Genomic DNA, 22512 nt, shown 5'->3' with positions numbered 1-22512 from the left:
TGAAAGCAGGACATGAGCACAACAGCACTCTGTCCACCTGCGAGGCATCTGATCGGTCAGTGTGAACAGGAGGCTGGACTTCGATGAGACAATGGCCTGATGCAGCAGGGTTCTTGTATGTATATATGTATATCTACTACATATTTTGGACAGTTCTTTGTTGTTATGGATTGGTTGGACACAAAGGAATGGCAGAAGAAACCAGATGGAGAAGCACCAAGGGGAGAAGGCTCAGAACTTGGGGAGTGGTGGTGGGATAACAATGAGTAGTAGTCCAAAGGAGAAGACTGGGAAGAGGAGGTGTCAGAAGCCGAAGAGGTAATAGGGCCTAGTGAGCTGGAGCGTCTGTGTCAGAGAGAAGTCTGGAATCAGAGGCAGAAGCTGAAGCAGGAGGGTGGGAGGAGAGAGGTCAAGGGTGTCTCCCACTCCTGCTGCAAGCTCTCCTCCCTGCCTCCCAGAACCAGAAGACGCATGAAAAGGGTGGAGAAAGGATTGGCGACGCGCAGTCGCCATCGCCAATTGCTTGGGGAAAACCCTGGAAAGGAGGGGACGTAGGCAGCTGTGGGGAGGCGGGGACCTTTAGTCTCAGCAACTGCTTCATGGAGGCAAGATCTACTGGAGATGAGTCGCTCATTAGGCCTGACACTCCTGTGCCGATTGTGTTTTTGCTAATAAAGAGTTAACTCCAACTTGCAGAGTGTGATTTACTGCTGGCTCACTCTGCATTTTGAACACTTCTTAAAATACCATAACCAAATTTTGCACAATGCTTCCTGAGATCAAGGAACAAGTTTTTCTCTGTGTTTGGACAGGTTTTTTAAATCAAGATGGCAGACTGAACCTTTTGAAACAGCACTGATTCTAACCGCAGATCACAAAATTGGCTTCCTTGGCTTCCTAAACCCCTGAGCAACCCCAGGTGGAAGGCCGCTGGTGTTCTTTCATTGGCTGGAATTTGTCATTTAATTATTATGATTATTTTTTTACAAATTAAAAAGAATTTGCAGTAACACTGTTTCTGGACAAAGTGCCAGTGCTGTGTGAGCTGCTCTTTGTATGCCAAGCCAGCTGCAGAGTCATATAAGCTCCTTTTCCGTTTTTTAAAAAGAAATTGAAATTTGCTCAATCACATTGTTGCAACTGCTTATTTCGCAATCCAGATGGAAACTCTCTTAACCCTCTGTCTCTAACTGAAAAAAGCAAAGGGACAGAAGTTCCTTCTTCACTTTATTATTTAGAAAATGGTTTAACCCATCACCTCCCACAAAAACCACCCAACAGGGCTGTGATGATGCAAAAGCAGAAAGGCCAGCAACTCTCCAGCCCTGCTGAAAATGACTTGACAGCAAGAACCCCGTGCTACACATGACCTCTTTCTAGCACTTGAATCGTCCCTGAAAAGGAAAGTAGCAATTGCCCAGACGGCATTTAGGCACAAGGAGGTCAAGCAGGACTCTTGTCACACACAAGCGGAGCTCTGGTACCAATAGGGGGACATCTCTCTTTGGACTGGCTATATAGATCAGTGCTCAAGTACGCACGGATAAGTTTAGCTAAGTTCTGGCACTATGGTCAGTTGTTCCCACACAACAGCATCAGAAACCTTCTGGAAAAAAGCCCTCAGTTTTGTAGGATAAGCTGGCCACATCTGTTTATGCAAAGTGTTGTATCCAAGTGCTACTCAGAGAAGGCCCACTGAAATCAAAGTTTCAATGAATAGGACTTAGCTGGCTACAACCCCATGTGGCAAACCCCCATCACCAGGAATTGTAGGAGGGGGTGGCAATCAATGGCCAGCTCAGAGCCACTCTAAGAAGCAGCCAAACAGGCAAATGGCTTCACCTGCCCAAATCATTACTTTAGTGAAGCAGTCTGGGGGAAACACTCTCACGTCAAGCAAGGCAGTACTGACTGGGCCCTGCTCATGTTGAAGCATTTGCATTTTGGGCCCACAGAAGAGTTCTGCATAACCCAGAAACATGAAAGTCTTTCAGGTTATGCAGAGCTCTTCAGGAGGGCAACATTTCACCAGCTCTGTGTAACTAGAAATATTTGCACATTCTTATACCCACTCACCAACTGAGCAGCCCAGTAAGTTGATTATTAATCTAGTTGTCCTTTATTACGGTGAAATAGGTTTGGGTCTTTTTGCGGGGAGGGGTGGTTTGTACCAGAATTTATTCACCAAATTTTCCCTCCTTGTCCCCTCCCCATTCTTGTGCATTTAGGAATGTGTACCTGCTCAGTGATTGTAACTTCTGTGGGATTCTTAACAGATTTCCAGATCATAGCAAGACATTGAGAAACCAGCCATATATGACCATAGGAAGTGAGCTAACAGATCTGGAAAAACAAGATAGAGAAATGCAAAAGCTTCAGGCATTCTCCCCTCAGGCTACCTGGATATGGCTATGTCAACTGACACTGACAGCCATATCACATGGCACACAGCAGAGTACACAAGACTGTGTCCATACTGGTACCATCTGGCTTTAACCGAGGCCTCTGACCCTCTCAAGTGCCAGGTCATCCTGGCAACTTCTCTACTTGCTGCATGTTGTGTTTTTGAAGCAACATCTCATGACATACAACTGCATTTTCAGCTCACACTTCGTAGGTCCTTCTGCAAACCAAGCTGCCAACACCAGCTGGGGTGGCATCACATCGAAGCTGAGAATACAGATGAGGCCTGGGAAAGAAGGACCTTCTGTTCCTTCTTTCTCATGACAACCCCCAACTGCTGCACACCAGGACAAGTCATATGACAGTTTTCCCTTTGCTTACAATCAAAAGCAGAGTTTTAAAAAGGCAGGAAGGCAGGATGTTCCCTCCCCTGACAGTGGCAGGCAGGATGACCAATCCCACAGGGCAAAAGCACCAAAAGGGGCGCTAGATCTGGAAGCGCCCCGAGAGCAGCCCCAGCCGGTCAATGTTTTTATGCAGGACGCTGTGCAGAACACAAAGGTATTTGCCAATGTCGGTGTCTCTGCTGAAGTCCCGGAAGAAGAGTCCCGTGCCAGCGTTGAAAGTGAACTTCTGCGGCAGCGGGCTGTTGTCGCGCATGTAGTCCCAGACGCTGAGGAGCAAGAGGTGGACCTCAAAGGGCGCCAGCTGGTCAAAAATCTCATGCATGTTGCTGAGCACGGGCGGGAGGAGGTGGCCCTCACCCATGCAGGCCACCAGGGCGCAGGAGGCCTGCAGGTGCCAGGGGGAGCTGGTGGTGTCATTCTCCCGCGAAGCCTCCCAGTGCGCCATCAGAGTCGCCAAGAGGCCGCGGAGAAGCACCGAGCAGTAACAGAGGGCCGGCCTCCCCGCCGCCACCAGGCTAAGCAGCTGGAAGAGCAGGGGGTTGTCACGGAAAGCCCTCCCGATCTGGATGTCCCGCTCCACTGTGTTGCGGGTGTGCTCCTCCGGAGGCCACGCCAACTCGCTGTTGGTGATGTCAGGGCAGACGGTCTCCACCAGAACCACCGCCACCGTCTTCGCTGCCTCGGGGCTGACGGCAGCGTGCTGGGAGGGCTCCAGGCCACAGGGCTCAGCCCCGCAGCACCGCAGCAGCAACCCCAGGAAGGTCTGGACGTTGTGGGAGACCTCCTCCGGCTCTCGTTGGTAGGGGGCGTGGGGCGGCTTCAGGCCCCTCCCAATCACGCCGGCATGGAACACAGACCACACACTCCCCGAGAAGTTCACCGCGGCCATAAATCGCCGGTTGATATCCAGCAGGGAGACCTTGGTGCCTTCCAGGGCGGCAGGGTCGTTCCCGACTGCAGGAGGCTCAGGCAGCCCACCAAAGAGCTCGGCGTTCCCTGGGTGCAGGGCCCCCTCCACCAGGTACTGAAGTATGGCCTTGCCAGCGGTGGGCGAAGCCCCGCTGAGGCAGCAGAGGAGGCGGCTTCCGTAGCTGATGCCCGTGGGGCACTTGCAGCGCAGCACCAGGAAGAAGTGGTGGACGGCCGAGCGGATGAGGAAAAGGAGGTGAGCCGGCCGGATGGCCTTTGGCATGGGGCAGACGGAGAGCAACAAGGCCGCCACCTGGGCCACCTCCGGGTTGCAGTGTAGCAGGAGCTGCCCGAAGTCATAGAGGTGCGCCGCGACAGCCTCACCCAGCTGGTGGCCCATGGAGGCGGGGCCCTCGCTCTCCCTCTGCATGATCAAGGCCAGGTTCTGGAAGAGCTGAGCCATGTGCTGCTCCGAGAGGCCGCCAGCGTGGATCTGGCACACGCACTTCTTCACGGTGGCCGGCAGCAGGTCGCTCATGCAAGAGCTGAGCACGGCGTGGAGCTGAGTGGCCAGGCTGAGCTCCTCCTGGCTCTTGGCCAGCGTCAGCAAAAAGAAGAGGGCCTCGCTGGCACAGCTGGGGGTGCAGTAGACGGAGAGGAGGACCAGCAGCTGGTGCTGCCAGAGGAACCGCTTCCTCTCCAGCCGCAGCGTCTCCACGCACAGCTCCCGCACGTGGCCCTTCAGCTCGTCCAGGAAAGGCACCGGCCGCGGAGGGGCCTCCGCCAAGCTGGCCGAGCCCCGGTTGTACACCAGTTTCTGGAGGTTGAGCAGCAGCAGCTGGATGACACGGTCGCAAGCCTCCCGCACGCTGTCGTGGACGGCCAGGCCCGGGGTGGTGATGACAGAAGCCGGCATGGCTGTGTTGATGAGGAACTGCAGGGTGCGGTAAGCTCCTCCCGACGTCTGGCAGATGAGGTGCACCACGATGCTGACCATGTTCTCCAGATCCTCCCGAGGGAGCGAGGCGAAGTGCTGGTGCAGCTGGTTGAGCACGCCTGGCTTGAGGGAGTCCACCAGCTCGGCCGAGATGGTGCCCAGCAGAGTGGGAGACATGACGGCCAGCTGGAGCAAGAAGGGCACGGTAGCCTTCTGCTGCTGGTCCCGTGTGGGGCCCAGGCTCCCATGGAACATCCTTAGCAGCTCCTGCTTGATGCTCTCAGAGTGGCGGGAGGCCAAGTGGCCCAGGATGCCCACCACCGAGGCGATCTTGGGGACCCTCTTGTCTGCCGCTGTGGCGCTAGGGAAGAGGAGGAGGTCAGCCGAGGCCGTGCCGTGCATGCAGAAGTCCTTCAGCCCGCAGGAGAGCACGCGGTTGATGATCGTGTTGGGGAAGGATGAGCCGATGTGGGCCACCACCCAGTCAAAGTGCGGAGAGTGCTGGACCGAGGTGTCCAGCAGGGCATCCACGCAAGCGTCCGGGCAGGTGCTGATCATGGAGGAGAGGCACTGCGTGTAGATCTCCATCAGCGTCCGAGTCGCCTTGCAGGACATCCACAGCTGCAGCAGCTCGTTGAGGCTGCTGGCGTGGGGCACGCCATGCCGGCCAGCATACTTGCTGCTCAGCTGTCCCATCAGGTCGATGGACCAGGCCGAGACCAAGCCTGCCCACGCCTTGGGGTTCATGCGGACGAACTCGGACAGCACGGCCTGGATCTCTTGCACCACGTCGTCCAGGTTGGGACCCTGGGAGCGGATGGAGCCCAGCCCACCCTCGCTGCTCTCCAGGTCCAGCAAGTAGGTGCACACATACTCATCAAAGACACCCCGGAGGTGGTCCAGGACGGCGCTGCGAGCAGGTGGCAGACTGCGCAGGAGCAAGATGGCGCATCGGGCATGCTCCTTCAGGGTGAGTTTGTTGCCGTGCAAAGGGTCTACACCACTAAGGAAGGCCTTGATTTCCTGGGCCAGCTCTTGCGAACTACAGGAGGCAAAGGAAAAAGAAGGAAACATAGCATCAATCCTCGGTCAACGTTCCTAAACAAGACTGTTTTAAAGTGGTATGATACTGCTTTAAATGTGTAGTGCAGGTGGGGCCTTAATTTGCTTGCAAGGGCTTACTCCAGGCATAGGCAAACTCAGTCCTCCAGATGTTTTGAGACTACAATTCCAATCATCCCTGACCACTGGTCCTGTTAGCTAGGGATCATGGGAGTTGTAGTCCCAAAACATCTGGAGGGCCGAGTTTGCCTATGCCTGGCTTACTTTATTACCATCTCACAACAGAAGCTAGGTTAATCACCATGTGTTCCCACAGAGGCCTTTCTCTCCCTTTTCAATTCCTGCTCCCCCCATACAGCTTGAAAAAGTGTTCTGTTTAATTCATAAGCTCCAGTCCACTTTAAGAACAATGGCTGGTGTTAATGATTTTTAAAATTTGCTTTAAAATGTGATTTGCTAAATATCTGAACTTTATGCATGTGTCTTTTCACAAGAAAAACATGACCAGGTAGGGGAAAGTTGTCCAGTGGTGAGAGCTTCCTTTCAAAAATTATTCTGTAATTATTAGCCCTGAGTCTGATCCAGCATGTTAACATAGGAAGCTCCCTTATACCAAGTCAGATCCTTTCTCCATCTAGCTCAGTACTGGTTACACTGACTGGCAGTAGCTCCAGGGCTTCAGGCAGTTCTTCCCAGCCCTGCCTGGAGATCATACTGGGTACAGAACCTAGTACTTTCTGCGCTCAAAGCAGATGCTCTGCCTCCAGTCCTACTTCCCAACCCAAGGCACCCTATCTGTCACTTCTGAATTTCCCAACAGGCCTTATAAACTTGCAGAGTTGGAAGGGATCCCAAGGGTCATCTAGTCCAACCCCCATTGCTGTGCACAATAGTAGCCGCAACTTCACCCAAAATGCACATAAATGGTACATATGCTTTCCCTGTGTTAACCCTCCCTGCCACCACTTCTCTTCGGATTTTAGACTGCATGCTCTTTGAGGCAGGGACTTCTGTAAAATGTCACAAGCGTAACTATTCCTTTCCAGAGCCACCAGAGCAAGCGACCATCTACACACCCTCTGTACAAAGATGAAGGGACTGGGTGGTGCCAGCGTAAAGGGGGTGTCCTAGTCCCTTGCAGGGAGGAGAGAGAAGAGGTAAGAGAATCAGTACCTGAGCGATGGAGAAGCAGCTGCTGGTTTGGGGCTGGGGGTGGACCCCGGATGCCCTGCCACCCCTGGGGGATCGCACAGAGCAGACATACCGCCCAGGGGGAGAAAAGCTGCAGAAGAACCAGTCCCTTTGTCCCCCCTACTTCCCTTCTGCGCCTGCACGCGGTTGAGCGGCGTTGAGGGAAGCATACAAACAGCACACAGAAAGGGCCCCCTTGGAAAATAGTTCCATGCAGGCCTGCCGTCCCTTCAGATTAGCGTTCCACTTTCCGTTATAAAGCTTGGCACCCATGGAAGGCAAGCGCCGTGTCACTCTTTGCTTTAGCCGGAGGAGCGTTCCTCAATTGCCTTGACTTGCCAATTGCCAGTCAGAATGGTATTTTGCTTCTTTTACAGGGCAGCTGCCAAAACTGAGGTGTATGCGTCGCCTGTTAAAAAAAGAAGAAAATTTGTGGCACCTTAAAAGCCCAACAGGTTTTTTTTAATTACATGATCTGTTTTTAGTATTATCATTAATCATCATCATCATCATCATGAAAGTGCATCACCCTCCACCCCCCCATTTTATACCAGTCCTTTCAGATTTCTGTACAAATACAAGGGAAAACAAAAGACCAAGTACAGTAATCAATTAACCAGGAAGGGAAAAAAGCAGGTGGCAAAGTAACAAAACAGATCCCTGACCTCAAGGGCCTTACAAGCTAAAAACGGGGAAACAAATGGGGTAGGAATATACATTTCGTTGACTTACACTACTTAAAAATAATTCTGAAAATCAAAAGGTGTGGGGGCAGTTTTTCATCCTGGCTTTGGGCCTGTAATTTGAAAGGTGTCATTATGACTTCTTTTGGACTAGGGGTAGTCAACCTTTTTATACCTACCGCCCACTAATGCATCTTTCTCGATGGTAAAATTTCCTTGCCGCCCACCAGTGCTTGATGGAAGGAGGGTTCAGCTTGTGCCATAGAACCCCCTACCGGCCACCTAGAATCCTGAAACGCCTACTAGTGGGAGGTAGGGACCCTGTTTTAGACTGACCAGTGGAATACAACATATGAACATATGAAAAGTCCTGCTGGATCAAAGGTCCATCTAGTCCAACATCCTGTTCTCATGTCTAAAGCAGATGCCCATCAGAAACTGCATTCAAAATCACCGTGCAGCCACGGATTTGTTTGGGGGTCCTGGGCTAGTGTCTCTTGAACTCGGTCTGTCAAATGGAGATATTGGATTACCTGTCTCATAATAAAAAATAATTGCAGAGATGGATCACATCCACACTATACATTTAGAGTACACGGCTCTCCCCAAAGAGAGGGGAGAGGTGGGGAGAGGTTGGACTAGATGACCAATTGAATTGCAAGGAGCGGAACTAGATGACTGTCAGGGTCCCTTCCAACTCTACAATTCTGTGATTCTAAGAATCCAGAGAAGTGCAGTTGGTTAAGGGCGCTGGGAACTGTAGATCCCTGCCAGGGTAAATTAGTTCCCAGGATTCTTTGCACAGGGTGTTTTAAATGCACCGTGTGCGCACAGCACAGGTAGACAGACGTGCAGGCAGGTGGCTGCACTGTAAGGGGTCTGCAAGCCTTAGAAGGGGCTTATGGGGGGTGCAGAAATGGAAAGGGGTCCTGCAAGGGATTCGGGGACCATGGGCTGGGTGGGTGAGCAGGGGCTGGCGATGCGGGGCAAGGAGCAGCACGCGCACCTGTGGGGCGCCCTGCGGGAAGGAGGTCAATTCCAGAAGCGACGTGGAGGCACAATGGGGGCGGGGAGACCATGTGGGGTTGGAGGGCGGGAATAAGGCGACTGTGGGAAGGGAGCGGGGGCTGAAGGGGAGCCCCGGAAGTTAAAGGGTCATTCAGGAGGAATGAAGAGTTGGTGGTCTTCGGTGCGGAGGGAGGGAAGCCATTCTGAAAACAGCCCTCCGCCCCACGCCCTACCCCGCATAGCCGCCACCCCACAAGTGAGCCTCGCTCTCACCTCCCTACTACTGCTGCCGCCGCCGCCATCTTGGATCCCGCTTGACTCCCCCGTCTCGCAGAGCGCTATCACCACCGAAGCTTCTTATTGGACCCCGCGGCATGAGCCCGCCCCTTCGCTTCTCGAATCGGCCGGCCGGCCGCTCCGCCGCGGGTCCCTCCCACTCGCTGTTGCATTATTCATTACCCTGTTAACCTTTCAGGTGCCGCAAGACCCCTTTGCAGTTGTTTTTTTATTTGACACACAGTACAAGTACACAGGGACTTACTCCCGTGATTTGAGGGGGTTCCATTCTATTGATATGTCAGCTAAGCGCCAGCACTTGGGCTGGTGGCAATCAATTCACATAAGCAGCTCCCAACTTGGTAAACAGTTGCTACACTCCCTCCTTTTCTAAACTAAGGTAACAGTAAAGGGACCCCTGACCATTAGGTCCAGTCATGGCCGACTCTGGGGTTGCGGCGCTCATCTCGCTTTATTGGCCGAGGGAGCCGGCGTACAGCTTCTGGGTCATGTGGCCAGCATGACTAAGCCGCTTCTGGCAAACCAGAGCAGCGCACGGAAACGCAGTTTACCTTCCCGCCGGAGCGGTACCTATTTATCTACTTGCACTTTGACATGCTTTCGAACTGCTAGGTTGGCAGGGGCAGGGACCGAGCAACGGGAGCTCAGCCTGTCACGGGGATTCAAACCGCCGACCTTCTGATCAGCAAGTTCTAGGCTCTGTGGTTTAACCCACAGCACCACCCGTGTCCTTTTTTCTAAACTACTGTATAGTAAATTATAGATTTCAGATTTCCTTTATTTTTCATTCAGAACACCTTCCAATAACCCAGAAACATGTTTTTTCCCACCACCACTATAAACACACAAAGAACAAGGAAGAAATTAGAAGCCAGGACACAGAACTGGTTTTCTGCTATTTTATTGGGACAATATTTCAACCCTGGAACATCTGCCAAAAATTGTACCCCCGAATTAAGCTTGGGCAAAAAGCCTTCTATATTGGTGCCAAACGAAGACTGCTTTCCAGCCTTTCCAGTTATTGCACTGGAGGGTGAGAGATCTTTGAGCAGAAAATGTCCCTCCTCAGCTGCAGTCTCCATTAAGTGCACACACTCCCCAAAATGTTTACCCCCAACAAGCCCCATAGCTTGGGGGGGGGGGGATGACAGAAGAAGAGTGAAAGTCTGCATGTGTGCACAGTATCCATGGTATGCATTTCACCAACTCACTTTTGTTTTGACATCCCACCCAACATCAACATGCAATCCTCAGAGAGAGAAAAATGTTCCTCACCCTTACTTTTAGTTTAGGGATGGGGAATTTGGGCCCCTCTAGAAGTTGTTGGACCTCAACTCCCACCAGCCCCCATCTAGATGGCAAAAGGCCAGGGGATGATGGGAGCTGTAGTTCAGCAATATCTGGAGAGCCAAAGGAACTAGACAGTTGCAGCCTGTCTAGCAAACCTCTCAAGACTATGTGTGTTTTTAACGGAAATCTAGCCACATCAAAGTCCATGGGGTTAAAGAGCTTCCAAGCCCAATCCTTATGACTTTCCTGGTTTTGCAGCCATGGACCTTGCCGCTAACCCCAGAGTTCTGCCAGCAGGCAACGAAAGAGAGTGAAGAGACTGAGCTTTAAGACTGCAAAGGAAGATCTGAGCTCCCTGGTTCTGCTGCAGGCTCCACTTCTGCCACTTCTGCCATCTCTACATCTGGGCCAGCTGTTTTCCCCCCATTCTTCTTCTTCTTCTGCCGCTTGCCACTCTGGGCATTTTTATTTGGACCTGGAGAAAGGTCAACTGCAATACAGAGAGAGAAAAGGAACTTTAAAAACAGTAGCTCAGTGGTACAGCAACTGCCATGAAAGCAATTTAAAAATGGGATAAAACACAAACCCCAGTTTCTAAAAGCTGTAATTTCTAAAAACAATAAAACTATCCATAAACAGACAATCAATTTTCATACATGACTGTAACACCTATCAAGGGAAGCGTCCTTGAACAAAACATGTCTTCAATGGGTACCCAAAAAACATGACATCAAGCACCCCCCTGATTTCATTTGTATCCAGAGGGCTGGAACTGCAGCACTAAAAGCTAAGTACACCTGTGAGAACAAGGTACTCCTTTGAGCAGTCCCTCATTTGAGCAGCAAAATTGCCTGCTCTCTGCATCAACAAAGGTAGGAGTGGAGGAACTGTGGCCTTCTAGTTGTTACTGGACTGCCACTCCAATCACCCATGACTGTTGGCCATACTTGTTGGGGCTGATGGGGACTGGAACCCCCATTCCTATTTTACACCTCTGTCGGTGCCTTTCATATGTAATCCCAGATTGGCTGGGACCTGTGTCAAGGACTGGGGTGCAAAGTCTGTGGCACTCTGGATGTCGCTAGTCTCCAACTCCCATCACCCCTGATGTTTTGGGCCATGATATCTAGAACTGATGGGAGTTGGGGGGCAATGAGATCCCTGTTAAAAGGAGGCTTCATATATTCATAACTAATCAGGCTGTAGCAGAGAACCAATTTTACACATTCCACAAAACCAAATACTGACTAAAGCTCTTCTTTGATAGCACCACTTCAGAGTGTAAGTGGGGCTCCCATCTGCATTACCCTCACCCCCTGGAAACAAAACATAATAATTCCTGCATGCAGAAAACCAGCATGCCCAGAAAGTGGACTCAGCTTAATCTTTTTCTACTATACAGGGACAGGGTCATTCAAATATGCAAGTATCCCTTCCAGAACCTAAAGTGGCAAAATCCAAGAAAAGTCCCACCCATTACATCTGCTGAATGCATAAAATGGTCCATGGCACCTAAGAGTTTCAGTATTTAAAATACTGATTTAAGGCTTCCCTGCTTAAGGGACAAGGGTAGGAGGTGGGGGAGAACTGAAGGTCTGGCCCTAAAAAATGCTTACCCTGCATTTCTGTCTTCTCCTTTGTGGAATGGCGGATTTGCTTCAGCAGTTTCCTTTTCTTTTTCCCAGAGAGGGTAATGTTTGCTCTGGAGCTAGAACTGGAGAGGGAAATGGCAGGGAGGTGGTGATGCGCAAAGAGGAGAAGTTTGGGTTTTTAAACCACACATTGCTGGATTGCAATGTGCTTTAAAATGCACGGCACAGATGTGACCCCCAGCCAAACAGTAGTAATAATAATAATATAATTTTTATCTATACCCCGCCCTCCCCAGCCAAGGCCGGGCTCAGGGCGACTAACAAGCAATAATAAAAACAAGTTGAATGAATACAACTTAAAAACAAGATTAAAATACAACATTAAAATATTGAAACATTAAAATATTAAAATGCAGCCTCATCACAGGAGGAGAAAGGAAAAGAAAAAAGAAAGAGGGGGAGGGAATCAAATTGGCTCCAAGCCAAAGGCCAGGCAGAACAACTATGTCTTACAGGCCCTGTGGAAAGAAATCAGATCCTGCAGGGCCCTGGTCTCACGAGGCAGAGCGTTCCACCAGGCCGGAGCCAGTGTTGAAAAGGCCCTGGCTCTGGTTGAATCTAACTTCCTTAGGGCCTGGGACTTCTAGGGTGTTGCTATTTATGGACCTTGAGGCTCTCCGTGGGGCATACCGGGAGAGGCGGTCCCGTAGGTACGAGGGTCCCAGGCCGTGAAGGGCTTTAAAGGCCAAAACCAGCACCTTAAATCTGACCCTGTACTCCACCAGGAGCCAGTGCAACTGGTAAAGCACTGGGTGAATATGCTCCCATGGCAGAGACCCCGTGAGGAGCCTCGCTGCAGCATTCTGCACCCGCTGGAGTTTCTGGGACAGCTTCAAGGGCAGCCCCACGTAGAGCGAATTACAGTAGTCAAGCCTGGAGGTGACCGTCGCATAGATCACTGTGGCCAGGTCGGGGCGGGAAAGGGAATCCTTTCCACTTTTCTTGCAAGTATGACAGAAAAAAGCCAAGCAATCCAGCTCACACTCTCCCCACTTCTCTAGATTCCAGTCCCCATGCCCATCTCAAGGCTGGGAGCAGGACTGGGCACTGCCTTCCTCCAAATTATCCTAATGACCAGACTCTGATTTCTTCTTTGGTTTCTCAGTGGGTGAACTCTCCCAGAGCTTCTAAGGCAAAGCATAACTCACCAACGTTTCTTTAGGTGATGAATGGTGATGAGCCCCTCATCCACCACAGCACCTACAATCCGGTGCTTCTTCCTCTTCTGCTTGCTAAGGACACGGCGCCTTTTGAAAAGGTTTTTCTGTAGCTCCTAAAATAGAGAGAAGCCACTTTGAGACACACAAGTCACCATCTCAACAACATCCTAGTAGCCACTTGGCCTCCATGAATTTGCCTGATTTTTAGTTGGCGGTCCAATTTTAGCTGTATGCTGTTTCTGTTTTTAACTGTTTTTAATGTACAGTGGTACCTCAGGTTACATACGCTTCAGGTTACAGACTCTGCTAACCCAGAAATAGTGCTTCAGGTTAAGAACTTTGCTTCAGGATGAGAACAGAAATCATGCTCCGGTGACGTGGCGGCAGCAGGAGGCCCCATTAGCTAAAGTGGTGCTTCAGGTTAAGAACAGTTTCAGGTTAAGAACGGACCTCCAGAACGAATTAAGTACTTAACCTGAGGTACCACTGTATTTAGTCCTACAAGCAGGGTGTTTTTTTCTTACCAGAGAAGCATTCAAGAATAGGACATCCACACCAACCTATGACCACAATTCAATGTTGGATCCACACAGGGCAGCAGAACAAAAGGGGAGAATAATAATAATAATAATAATAATATTTATACCCTGCCCATCTGGCTGGGTTTCCCCAGCCACCCTGGGTGGCTTCCAACAAAACACTAAAATACAAGAACCTATTAAATGCAGTATAATAGATTATACTACAATACTTGAGACTGACGGTTGAGGGTATTTTTAAAAGCTCAGCTTCAACAACCATCCTCACAAGTAAAAAGCTAGCACACAAGGAAGAACGACAGCATTCAGTTTATCTCCCCTGCTCATTAGTTTTCAAAAGGCAGGAAATCTGAAACAAGGCAAGCTTTCAAAAAAGACATCACGCACCAAATGCAGCTCAGTCTACCACCTTACGACTCTTCCCATTTCATATGCTGCTTTTTTAAAGGGAGGGCCTGGAAGACCAGGGTTCAAACACCCCTACTCTGCCATAGAACTCACTGGGGCCAGTCAGTCTCTCAGCCTAATCTACCTCGCAGGGTGGTTGTGAGGAAGGGAATCACGTATAGCACCTTAAGCTCCTTGGAGTAAAAAAATTATATATATATATATATATATATATATATATATTACATGGGATATATATATATATATATATATATATATATTACATGGGATGCAAATGTGATAAACAAACAAACCAGAGATAGGGGAGCTTATGGCCCTCCAAAACCCTGCTGAACTATAACTCCCACAAACGCCAATCGCTAGCCATACTAGCTGGTGCTGACGGGAGGTGGCGTCCAACAACATCGGAGAGGCCGCGGGCTCTCCATCCCTCCTCTAGACTAATGCTAGACATTATTAGCCCCATTGGGAAAAACATCAAAAAATAAGAGCCATGAAACGGGACAAAACAAAAGCCCGGAACAAGATGCGGGAGGGGAGAGAAAAGATCAATTACCGTCCGGGGCCGGTTGATTTTTCCAGTGGCTCCCATGCTTCACCCACGTGACGCCCTTCCTCGCCTACTTCCTTATACTGCCCTGTGTAGTTTAACTTCCGGGTAGGAGAGGCATAGCGAGAACCTCCGCTAGAAGGACCGCCCCCTCCTCAAGGCCACGCCCCTGATTCTTTGAAACAGCCAATCAGGGCAGGAGGGCACTATTTCCCCCTCCTTCTGTACTACTTTTGAAAAATGACCACGAGGTGGCGCCCGATAGCTCCAGGCTGAAATATAAATTGAGGAGGCGGAGGATTCCTCTTTCTTTTCTGCAAGGGAGGTGAGTAGCAAGGAGAGAGGGAGGGAGGCTGGCTGGCTGCCTGGATTTCGTTGGTCAACAGAGGCTGGGGGTCAAATGGGATCCGCAGGGGCATTTGGGTCGGCTTTGTGCAGGTGGCCTGATCCTATTTGCTAGGCTGGGGGAGCCAGCCTATATAGGGCAGGTGCGGGGGAGCCACGTGGCGGTTCTGGAGGCCTGTGCGCCTTAACGAGCCTCCATGTTTTCCATCCTCGCTTTCCCCGCTCTGCCTCTCGCGTCTCCCGCTTGCTCCTCGGCTCGTCCTGCGCGCCATAGCAGGGATCATAAGCCCCGCCGGAATTCAGCCACCGAGCCTTCCTGTCTCCTCCTCCTCCTGGGTAAACAAGCAGCGGGGAAAGTTGTTTAATGAGCAGATCGGGGGTCCGCCGGTGGATCTCTTTATACACGTGTATACATACTTTTTATTAGTTTTCCATTTAGTGATATACAATCATAACATTGTTATCCACTTTATCTTTCTGGCTCTTTAGAGCCCATCGACTTCCTTCCCTCCCGCCTCATGGCTTTCAAAGTCAACCTTTATATCATTTCCTTTTATACATTTTCCGGTTCTAATTTCACTCATTACGAAAAGACATTCAAGTTTTACTTAAAATAAAAAGGGAGAAGGGGTTCTCATTACAAGTCATAAGTCAACCCTGCTAGTGATGTTAATTGCTTACAGTAATCTTTCAAACATTGTATAAATTTACTCCAGTCCTTTTGGAATAATTGATCTCGCTGGTTTCAGATTTTTCCTGCCGCCGGTGGATCTCTAGGCTGCTTGGAATAGACCACCAAGGATTTGTGTTGTGGTTTTTTTTACAGTTGTGACTTCCCCCACCCTTCCTCTAAAACTGGGCTGCGGGAAGGAAGGAAGCCTGTGGGGTGGGAGGAAAATGGGGATGGATTTTCAATCTATTAGAATACAGTGGTACCTCTGGATGCGAACGGGATCCGTTTTGGAGCCCCGTTCGCATCCTGAAGCGAACACAACCCGCTTCTGCGTGGGTCAAGATCATTCCATTTTTTTACAGGGCTTTCAACATAAGCTGCAGAATGTGCTTCATTTACCATAGATGCCACACGGACAATTACGTGTCTCTCTGTTAGGTGCTCTTGGGAAAGTTAATGGTCATATACTGTAGCATTGTATTCAGTAACTTATTTCACAACTGTTTTTTGTAGGTGTTGTATGTCTACGTGTCAAAATGCCAAAAAGAAAATGTAAATTTTCTGTCAAGCTACAGAAGAAGTATACCTGTTTTAGAAGAGGTAGAGATGATTTTGAAGGTGAATGCATGATATGTAAACCAGGTACGTTTGTTTCTGTGGCATGTAAAGGAGGACTCAACCTGCAATCGCATGTGGACTCCGAAAAACACAAAAGAGCAATTCAGGGAGAAGCTTCTTTCTTAACAGACTTTTTCGTAACACCAGGTAGCAATTTGGAAGATGAAGTAACCGCAGCAGAGGGAACTTTCGCTTTTCACACTGTTAAGCACCACAACAATTATAACATGATGGTGTGTACATCAGGCCCGCTGAGGACCACGTTCCCAGATTACGATATTGCAAGGATATTTTCAAGCGCAAAAACCAAGACTGAGGCAATTGTAAATTCTGTCTTGGTACCTGATTGTTTAGAAAACGTTTTGAAAAGCATTGAAGAAAATGAAGTAGATTTTTGCGGAGTTTCTACTGGAGGGAGTGACCATGGTTCGGTAAAGGTGTTTCCGATAGTTATTCAATATTTTGACTGGAAAAGTGGTGGTTTGCAGTCCAAAATAATTGAAATGCAAAGCCAACCCAACGAGAGTGCAGATACAATCTCCTCATACGTGAAGGAAACGCTTGATAGTAAAGGACTATTAAATAAATGTATAGCATTCACAGGTGACAACTGCAACACAATGTTTGGAGGGATGCCATGGGATTCAGAAGGAAGAAATGTGTTTGCAAAGTTGAAGAATGAGCTAGATAACAAAACTTTAATTGGTGTGGGATGTCCAGCACACATTTTGAATAACTGTGTACAGCAGGCAGCAGAGACGTTGGACGTCGATGTTGAGGGCATCCTTTTCAGGATATACCAGTACTTTCATATCTATAGCGTCCGAACAGAGCAGTTAAAGGAGTACTGTGAATTTGTGGACGTTGAATACAAACACCTGCTATCGCATAGCAAAACAAGGTGGTTGTCCTTATTTCCAAGCATCACTAGACTCATTCACCTGTTTCCAGCTGTCAAGGCATTTTTCCTCTCGCAGAATAAACCACCAACAGTGTTAAAAAACTTTTTTGAACATGAGTTCAGTGAGGTTTATTTATTGCACTTGCAGTCTCTCATGAGTATCTTTCACTCAAATATTTTGGAACTCGAGAGGGAAAATAATTCAGTTGTAGAGGTTCTGAAAGTTCTGCTTTGTGTTCATAACATGCTTACTGAACGTAAGAGCAACAACTTTATGTGCCTCAAAGTTAAGAGCCTCCTAGCAGAAAAGCGTAAGCATGGTCTTAGTGCGGAATGTGACAAATTTTGTGCAGAGGTAAATAGCTTATACGGCAGCTGCATAGAATATCTGGAAAAATGGATGGAGCCCATGAAGGAGTTTTCGTGCTTCATGTGGATGTCTCTTAGTGAGTCACTAGAGTGGGACAAGGTAGAATCTTCCATGAAATTTCTCCTGGACAGGCATGTGTCCATAGATTATGGGAAATGCTTTGATCAATTCTTCAACCTTAGGAAGTTTGTAAATCGATACAAAGGTGATGAGGAGTTCATTAATCTACAGGCGCATCAGAAATGGGCCAAGTACTTTGAGACTTCCGAAAACATGTGCCAGTCAGAACTTCTGAAAATTGCACAGGTTTTTTTTGCTATTGCACCACATAATGCGAATGTGGAACGCATCTTCTCTCTGATGCAAAGTCAGTGGAGCAAAGAAAGAGGCAACTTACCCTTTGAATCACTGCGAAGTATATTGCTAATACAATATAATTATAAGCACTTTACTTGCAAGGAATTTCATGCCTATCTCTTAAGCAATAAGCAGTTGTTGAACAGGATCAGATCTACAGAGAAATATGCTTAGGCCAGACAGTGTCAGAAAGAAGAACAAAGTGCATCTGAAAGTGATGGAAAGGTATTGGTTTATATTTGTACCGATACACGAGTTTAAATTGTGTTATTATTTTGTTGTTGAAAGTTAAGAGCGTTGCTACTAGCAATATATCACAGCTTCTATAGCCTACATATAATAGAGATATTTAAAATTAGAGCTGTCATAGTGATCCATAGTTAAAAGTAGAAGTCTGCAAATGTGTCCCCTTTTTTGTTCTTCAAAATATGACAACCCTACTTTATTAATACTTCACATTATCAGAACACTGCTTTCAAGCACTTCACATGGTGCATCTAGCTATAAAGATATGGGGAACCTCTAGCCCTCTAGATCTTGCTGAACTTAGACTCCCATCAGCACCAGCAAGCGTGACTAGGGATTATAGGAGTTGTAGTTCTGGAGAGCCACCTGTTTCTACTTTTTGTTAGGACTGCATCTCCCATCAGGTCCGAGGCCAATATTGTCATAGATGATAGGAGTTGCGAAGCCGCATTGGCTACTCTTGATCTCTTCCTATGGCTTATAAAGAGGGGGTTTTGCTTACTGCTTAACTGTGTAGCTGCTACAATGGTGGTGGGGGTTCCCCTCAGTACAGCTCCTCCTTTTCTTGGCAGGCCCGGGTCCCCCAGTGCCCGGCTCTGTAATGTCCGGAGGTACAGGAATGCCCACCCAGTGTTCTGTCTTCGGTGCCAGCGGCTTTGCCATCTGCTGGTTCTATCCTCAAGCACTGGGACAAAAGACATGTTGGATCTACCACAGCCATTTCCAACATGGTGCCCATTCAGACGAGGGACGACTACAACCCCTTCTCAGCCCTGGCATTTGGCCATCCTTGTTAGAGCCGGTGGAAATTTGGGGGGGGGCACCTGTGGAACAGCTAGAGCAGGCATAGGCAAACTCGGCCCTCCAAATGTTTTGTGACTACAACTCCCATCATCCCTAGCTAACAGGACCAGTGGTCAGGGATGATGGGAATTGTAGTCCCAAAAACATCTGCAGGGCCGAGTTTACCTATGCCTGATCTAGAGCCTGTAGAGAGAGGGCCGTTTTGTGTGTGGGGAGAAACCCTTAAGCATATTTTCTCCTTTTTCTCCACAGGGCTTTTTAAGATTTCTGCGGAGATCTGGAACTGAAGGCGCAAGACTATTCAAGCTGCTAAAGGCTACTGTAGAAGGGGGCAATGGTGCCCACGGGTCTTAAAGGCTGGGCCCCAGAATCTGGAGAGGAGGTTCAGCAGGCCGGGTGCCAGCACGCAGCCCTACTGGGCACTGACTATAGGCCCCAGGAATTAGAAGAGTCCCTAGTTCCCTAATTGGCTTGACCTGCCGTGCCGTTTCTCAGAGCCTGGAAGTGGCAGAGAAGCCCTCGGTGCTGATGGTGCCAAAAATACGAGAGGGAAGAGGGGCGTGGTGAAGCTGCTGCCACAAAGGGAAAGGCGCAGAACCAGTGGGGTGGGGTGTCCAGTTACAGGGAGGTGGATATTTGCAGTAGGGGCAGCAGCTAGTCTGCTGAGGGCCCCTGGGAATCCGGGTTCAAATGATGCTAGATATAAATACAGTTGTGTAGCTGGCTTTATCCTGGCATAGGTTTTACATGGCAGCCAAAATCTAATTCAAGTGTTAATGTTGAACTCCTTGATTTTTCGTGCACAAAACTGGGCTTTGATGGGATGCTGCCACTAGCCTTTCAGCTAGCTCTGTAGATTATAGGTTACCTTGTTAGTGGCTCGCCTGGCACCCTCACTGTATTCTTCAGTGGCAAGTATTGTCACCTTAAAAGTTCACCCAGGACTTGTAATTGTGCTAAATTCAGAATTTTAGGCTGTCTCTGTTGTAAACTTTTCTCTGATTTTTTTGCTATCTTACATTGTTGTCTTCCATGAAATATTTGCTGATGGGCATGTTTGTGTGTTATATATCTTTATAATAAATGTGGCTGAAAACTACCCTCTGGACTCTCAATGTGGCACTATAAACGGGGTGGGAAACTTTCCAACTTGAGGGCAATTTCTCTTCTGCAACCTTCCAGGGGCCACAAACCATTGGTGGGGCAGGGCCACAGGCAAAAGTGGTTGGAGCAATTGATAGAAATGTTAACCTTGTACAGTAGGTCAATTTCTATGCACACTCCTCTTAGCTCCAGGCAAGTAAGAGGCATTATCAGCCTTCAAAGACATGTTCTAGGTCACATGGAAAACCATTGGGTGGCAGGGGGAGCAGTGCCCAGTGATGGGAAGGGCAACCACAATTATCAAGTGTTTCCCAACCTTTGGTCTCCAGCTGTTTTTTTGGACTACAGTGGTACCTCGGGTTACATATGCTTCAGGTTACAGACTCCGCTAACCCAGAAATACTACCTCGGGTTAAGAACTTTGCTTCAGGATGAGAACAGAAATCGTGTTCCAGCAGCAGGAGGCCCCATTAGCTAAAGTGGTGCTTCAGGTTAAGAACAGACCTCCAGAACGAATTGCCATATTTTTTGCCCTATAGGACGCACTTTTTCCCCTCCAAAAATGAAGGGGAAATGTGTGTGCGTCCTATGGGGCGAATGCAGGCTTTTGCTGAAGCCTGGAGAGCGAGAGGGGTCGGTGTGCACTGGTCCCTCTCGCTCTCCAGGCTTCAGGAAGCTATCCGCAAGCCTGGGGAGCCTGCGGGAGTTCCCGCCGGGCTCCCAAGGGTTGCGGACAGCAGCCTGCAGCCCAAAACCTGGGAAACGCAGTGGAGCGCACCCCGGGCTTCGGGCAGCTCTCCGCAAGCCTAGGGAGCCCGGCGGGAAGTCGCGCCAGGCTCCCAAGGGTTGCAGAGAGCTGCCTGCATCCCGAAGCCTGGGGCGCGCTGAACAGTGTGCCCCGGGCTTTGGGCAGCTCTCCGCAACCCTTGGGAGCCCAGGAGCGTAACTTCCTGCCGGGCTCCCTAGGCTTGCGGATAGCAGCCTGTTCTGGGGGAAGCTCGGGCTTCCCCCACCCCAGCCCTGCGCCTGGGGGGGGATAATTTTTTTTCTTTATTCCCCCCCCCCAAAAAAAACCTAGGTGCGCCCTATGGGGCAAAAAATACGATAAGTTCTTAACCTGAGGTACCACTGTACAATCATCCCTGACCACTGGTGTTGCTAGCTAGGAGACCCAAGGTTGGGAAACTTCTCTAGAACATGTGGACAGCCAATGAAGCTGAATGCTGTAGGTGGTGTAGAAAAAGCCGCTGTACTCCCCTCTCTTGTTTGGGCCTCAAAAATCTCTTTGAGGTGTTCAGCACCTATCACAATATTGTATTGTGTATACTGTATTTTTGGCAAACACAGCCCTAAGCATGCTGATGGTGTTTTATCAGCAGGCTCTAGAACAAACTTGCTCATTTAGATACCTGGGTGTACAGTGGTACCTCAGGTTACAAACACTTTGGGTTACAGACTTCGCTAACCCAGAAGTAGTACCTCGGGTTAAGAACTTTACCTCAGGGTAAGAACAGAAATTGCGCGGCAGCGGGAGCCCCATTAACTAAAGTACCACAGATTAAGAACGGTCCTCCAGAACAAAGTACCGTAAGTTCATAACCAGAGGTACCACTGTACTCTCTTGGTCATATGGAGGCAGTGAAAGTCAAAGCACAGAAAAGCATAGGAGCATTGATTCAAAGTTTTGTCAACCGTAAGGGAGAGGGCAGCTGATTAAACCTTCCCTGAAGATAATTTGGTAGTAAAGCGCTTACCCAAATGCTCTATGGTATTGAAAACTCAGGTTCAGATTCAAACTCCATTAAAGTTTTGGAAACTGCAGTATATTTCACACACACCCCACAAACAATACTCTACTATCAGAAGTAGCAGCTCTTATTCATACAGAATACAGATGGCCAACAATTAAGGCAAGAGTGGACTGAACTCAGCTAAAGTATATATTTTTTAATTTGCTACTATGCCTACTGAGTGTTTTCCTGCACTGTGCTATATGGAATTGGATGGTAACAAGTTTGAAAAGCCGCTTGTCAAGATATTTTAGACCAGGCACGTCCAACAAGTAGATCACAGGACGTTGCATGGTAGATCAGTGGCTCCCCCCAAAAAAGCTGAACAACTGGGTCTCCTAAAAGAAGCTCAACATTTTTGCCCTGCACCCCCCCCCCCCAAAATGGGACTTCCCTCTCTAAAAAAGCTCAGCAACTGACCTGAACCCCAAAAAACAGGGCTTTCCTTCCTACAAAATGCTCAACAACTTTGACATGAACCCCACAAAAGGGGGTAGATCACTGCCAGGTTTTAACCCTGTGAGTAGATCGCAGTTTCTTGGGAGTTGGCCACCCCTGTTTTAGACTATTATTAACCAGATTTTTGCCTTGGTATCCACACTTGAGAGCACAGCATTTTAGAGCTAGTTACCTGACCAAATTCTTACCAGCTTCCTTTAGCAATGTCTTTATTGAATTAGGCATCACTTTATAAACACGACTGCAGTCTTTGATGACCACTGTGTTGTGCCCTATGCAGGCAGCCTTGGTATTTGTGGCCAACGTTAGGTGGAAGACATCACTCATCTGTTTGCCTGTTCCTTATATA

General features: G+C 49.0%; 2 protein-coding genes and 1 long non-coding RNA gene across 3 annotated transcripts; 1 reads left to right on the top strand and 2 right to left on the bottom strand.

Annotated features, from left to right (window-relative positions):
- Positions 1-1214: 1214 nt before the first annotated feature.
- On the bottom strand, positions 1215-8943 carry INTS5 (integrator complex subunit 5). Its single transcript, XM_080984556.1, has 3 exons — positions 8874-8943; positions 6892-7318; positions 1215-5698 (listed from the first exon to the last, which is right to left on the bottom strand). Exons 2-3 carry the CDS (start codon positions 7077-7079, stop codon positions 2890-2892), a joined length of 2997 nt encoding a protein of 998 aa, XP_080840682.1. The 5' UTR covers positions 7080-7318; positions 8874-8943; the 3' UTR covers positions 1215-2889.
- An 839-nt stretch (positions 8944-9782) lies between these two features.
- Positions 9783-14635, bottom strand: LOC308465761 (uncharacterized protein C11orf98). Its single transcript, XM_080985970.1, has 4 exons — positions 14503-14635; positions 12988-13112; positions 11804-11901; positions 9783-10677 (listed from the first exon to the last, which is right to left on the bottom strand). The coding sequence occupies exons 1-4, from the start codon at positions 14536-14538 to the stop codon at positions 10514-10516; spliced, it is 423 nt and encodes a 140-aa protein (XP_080842096.1). The 5' UTR covers positions 14539-14635; the 3' UTR covers positions 9783-10513.
- Positions 14636-14846: 211 nt separating this feature from the next.
- Positions 14847-19909, top strand: LOC308465544. The gene is made up of 2 exons (XR_013980496.1): positions 14847-17985; positions 19063-19909. It is a non-coding gene; the product is annotated as an uncharacterized lncRNA (long non-coding RNA).
- The last annotated feature ends 2603 nt before the right edge of the window (positions 19910-22512 follow it).

This window comes from Podarcis pityusensis (genome assembly GCF_964106645.2).
Source record: "Podarcis pityusensis genome assembly, chromosome: 16".
NCBI lineage: Eukaryota > Metazoa > Chordata > Lepidosauria > Squamata > Lacertidae > Podarcis > Podarcis pityusensis.
Note: the sequence above shows the minus strand (reverse complement) of the source record. Positions and strands in the feature narration are given on the sequence as shown.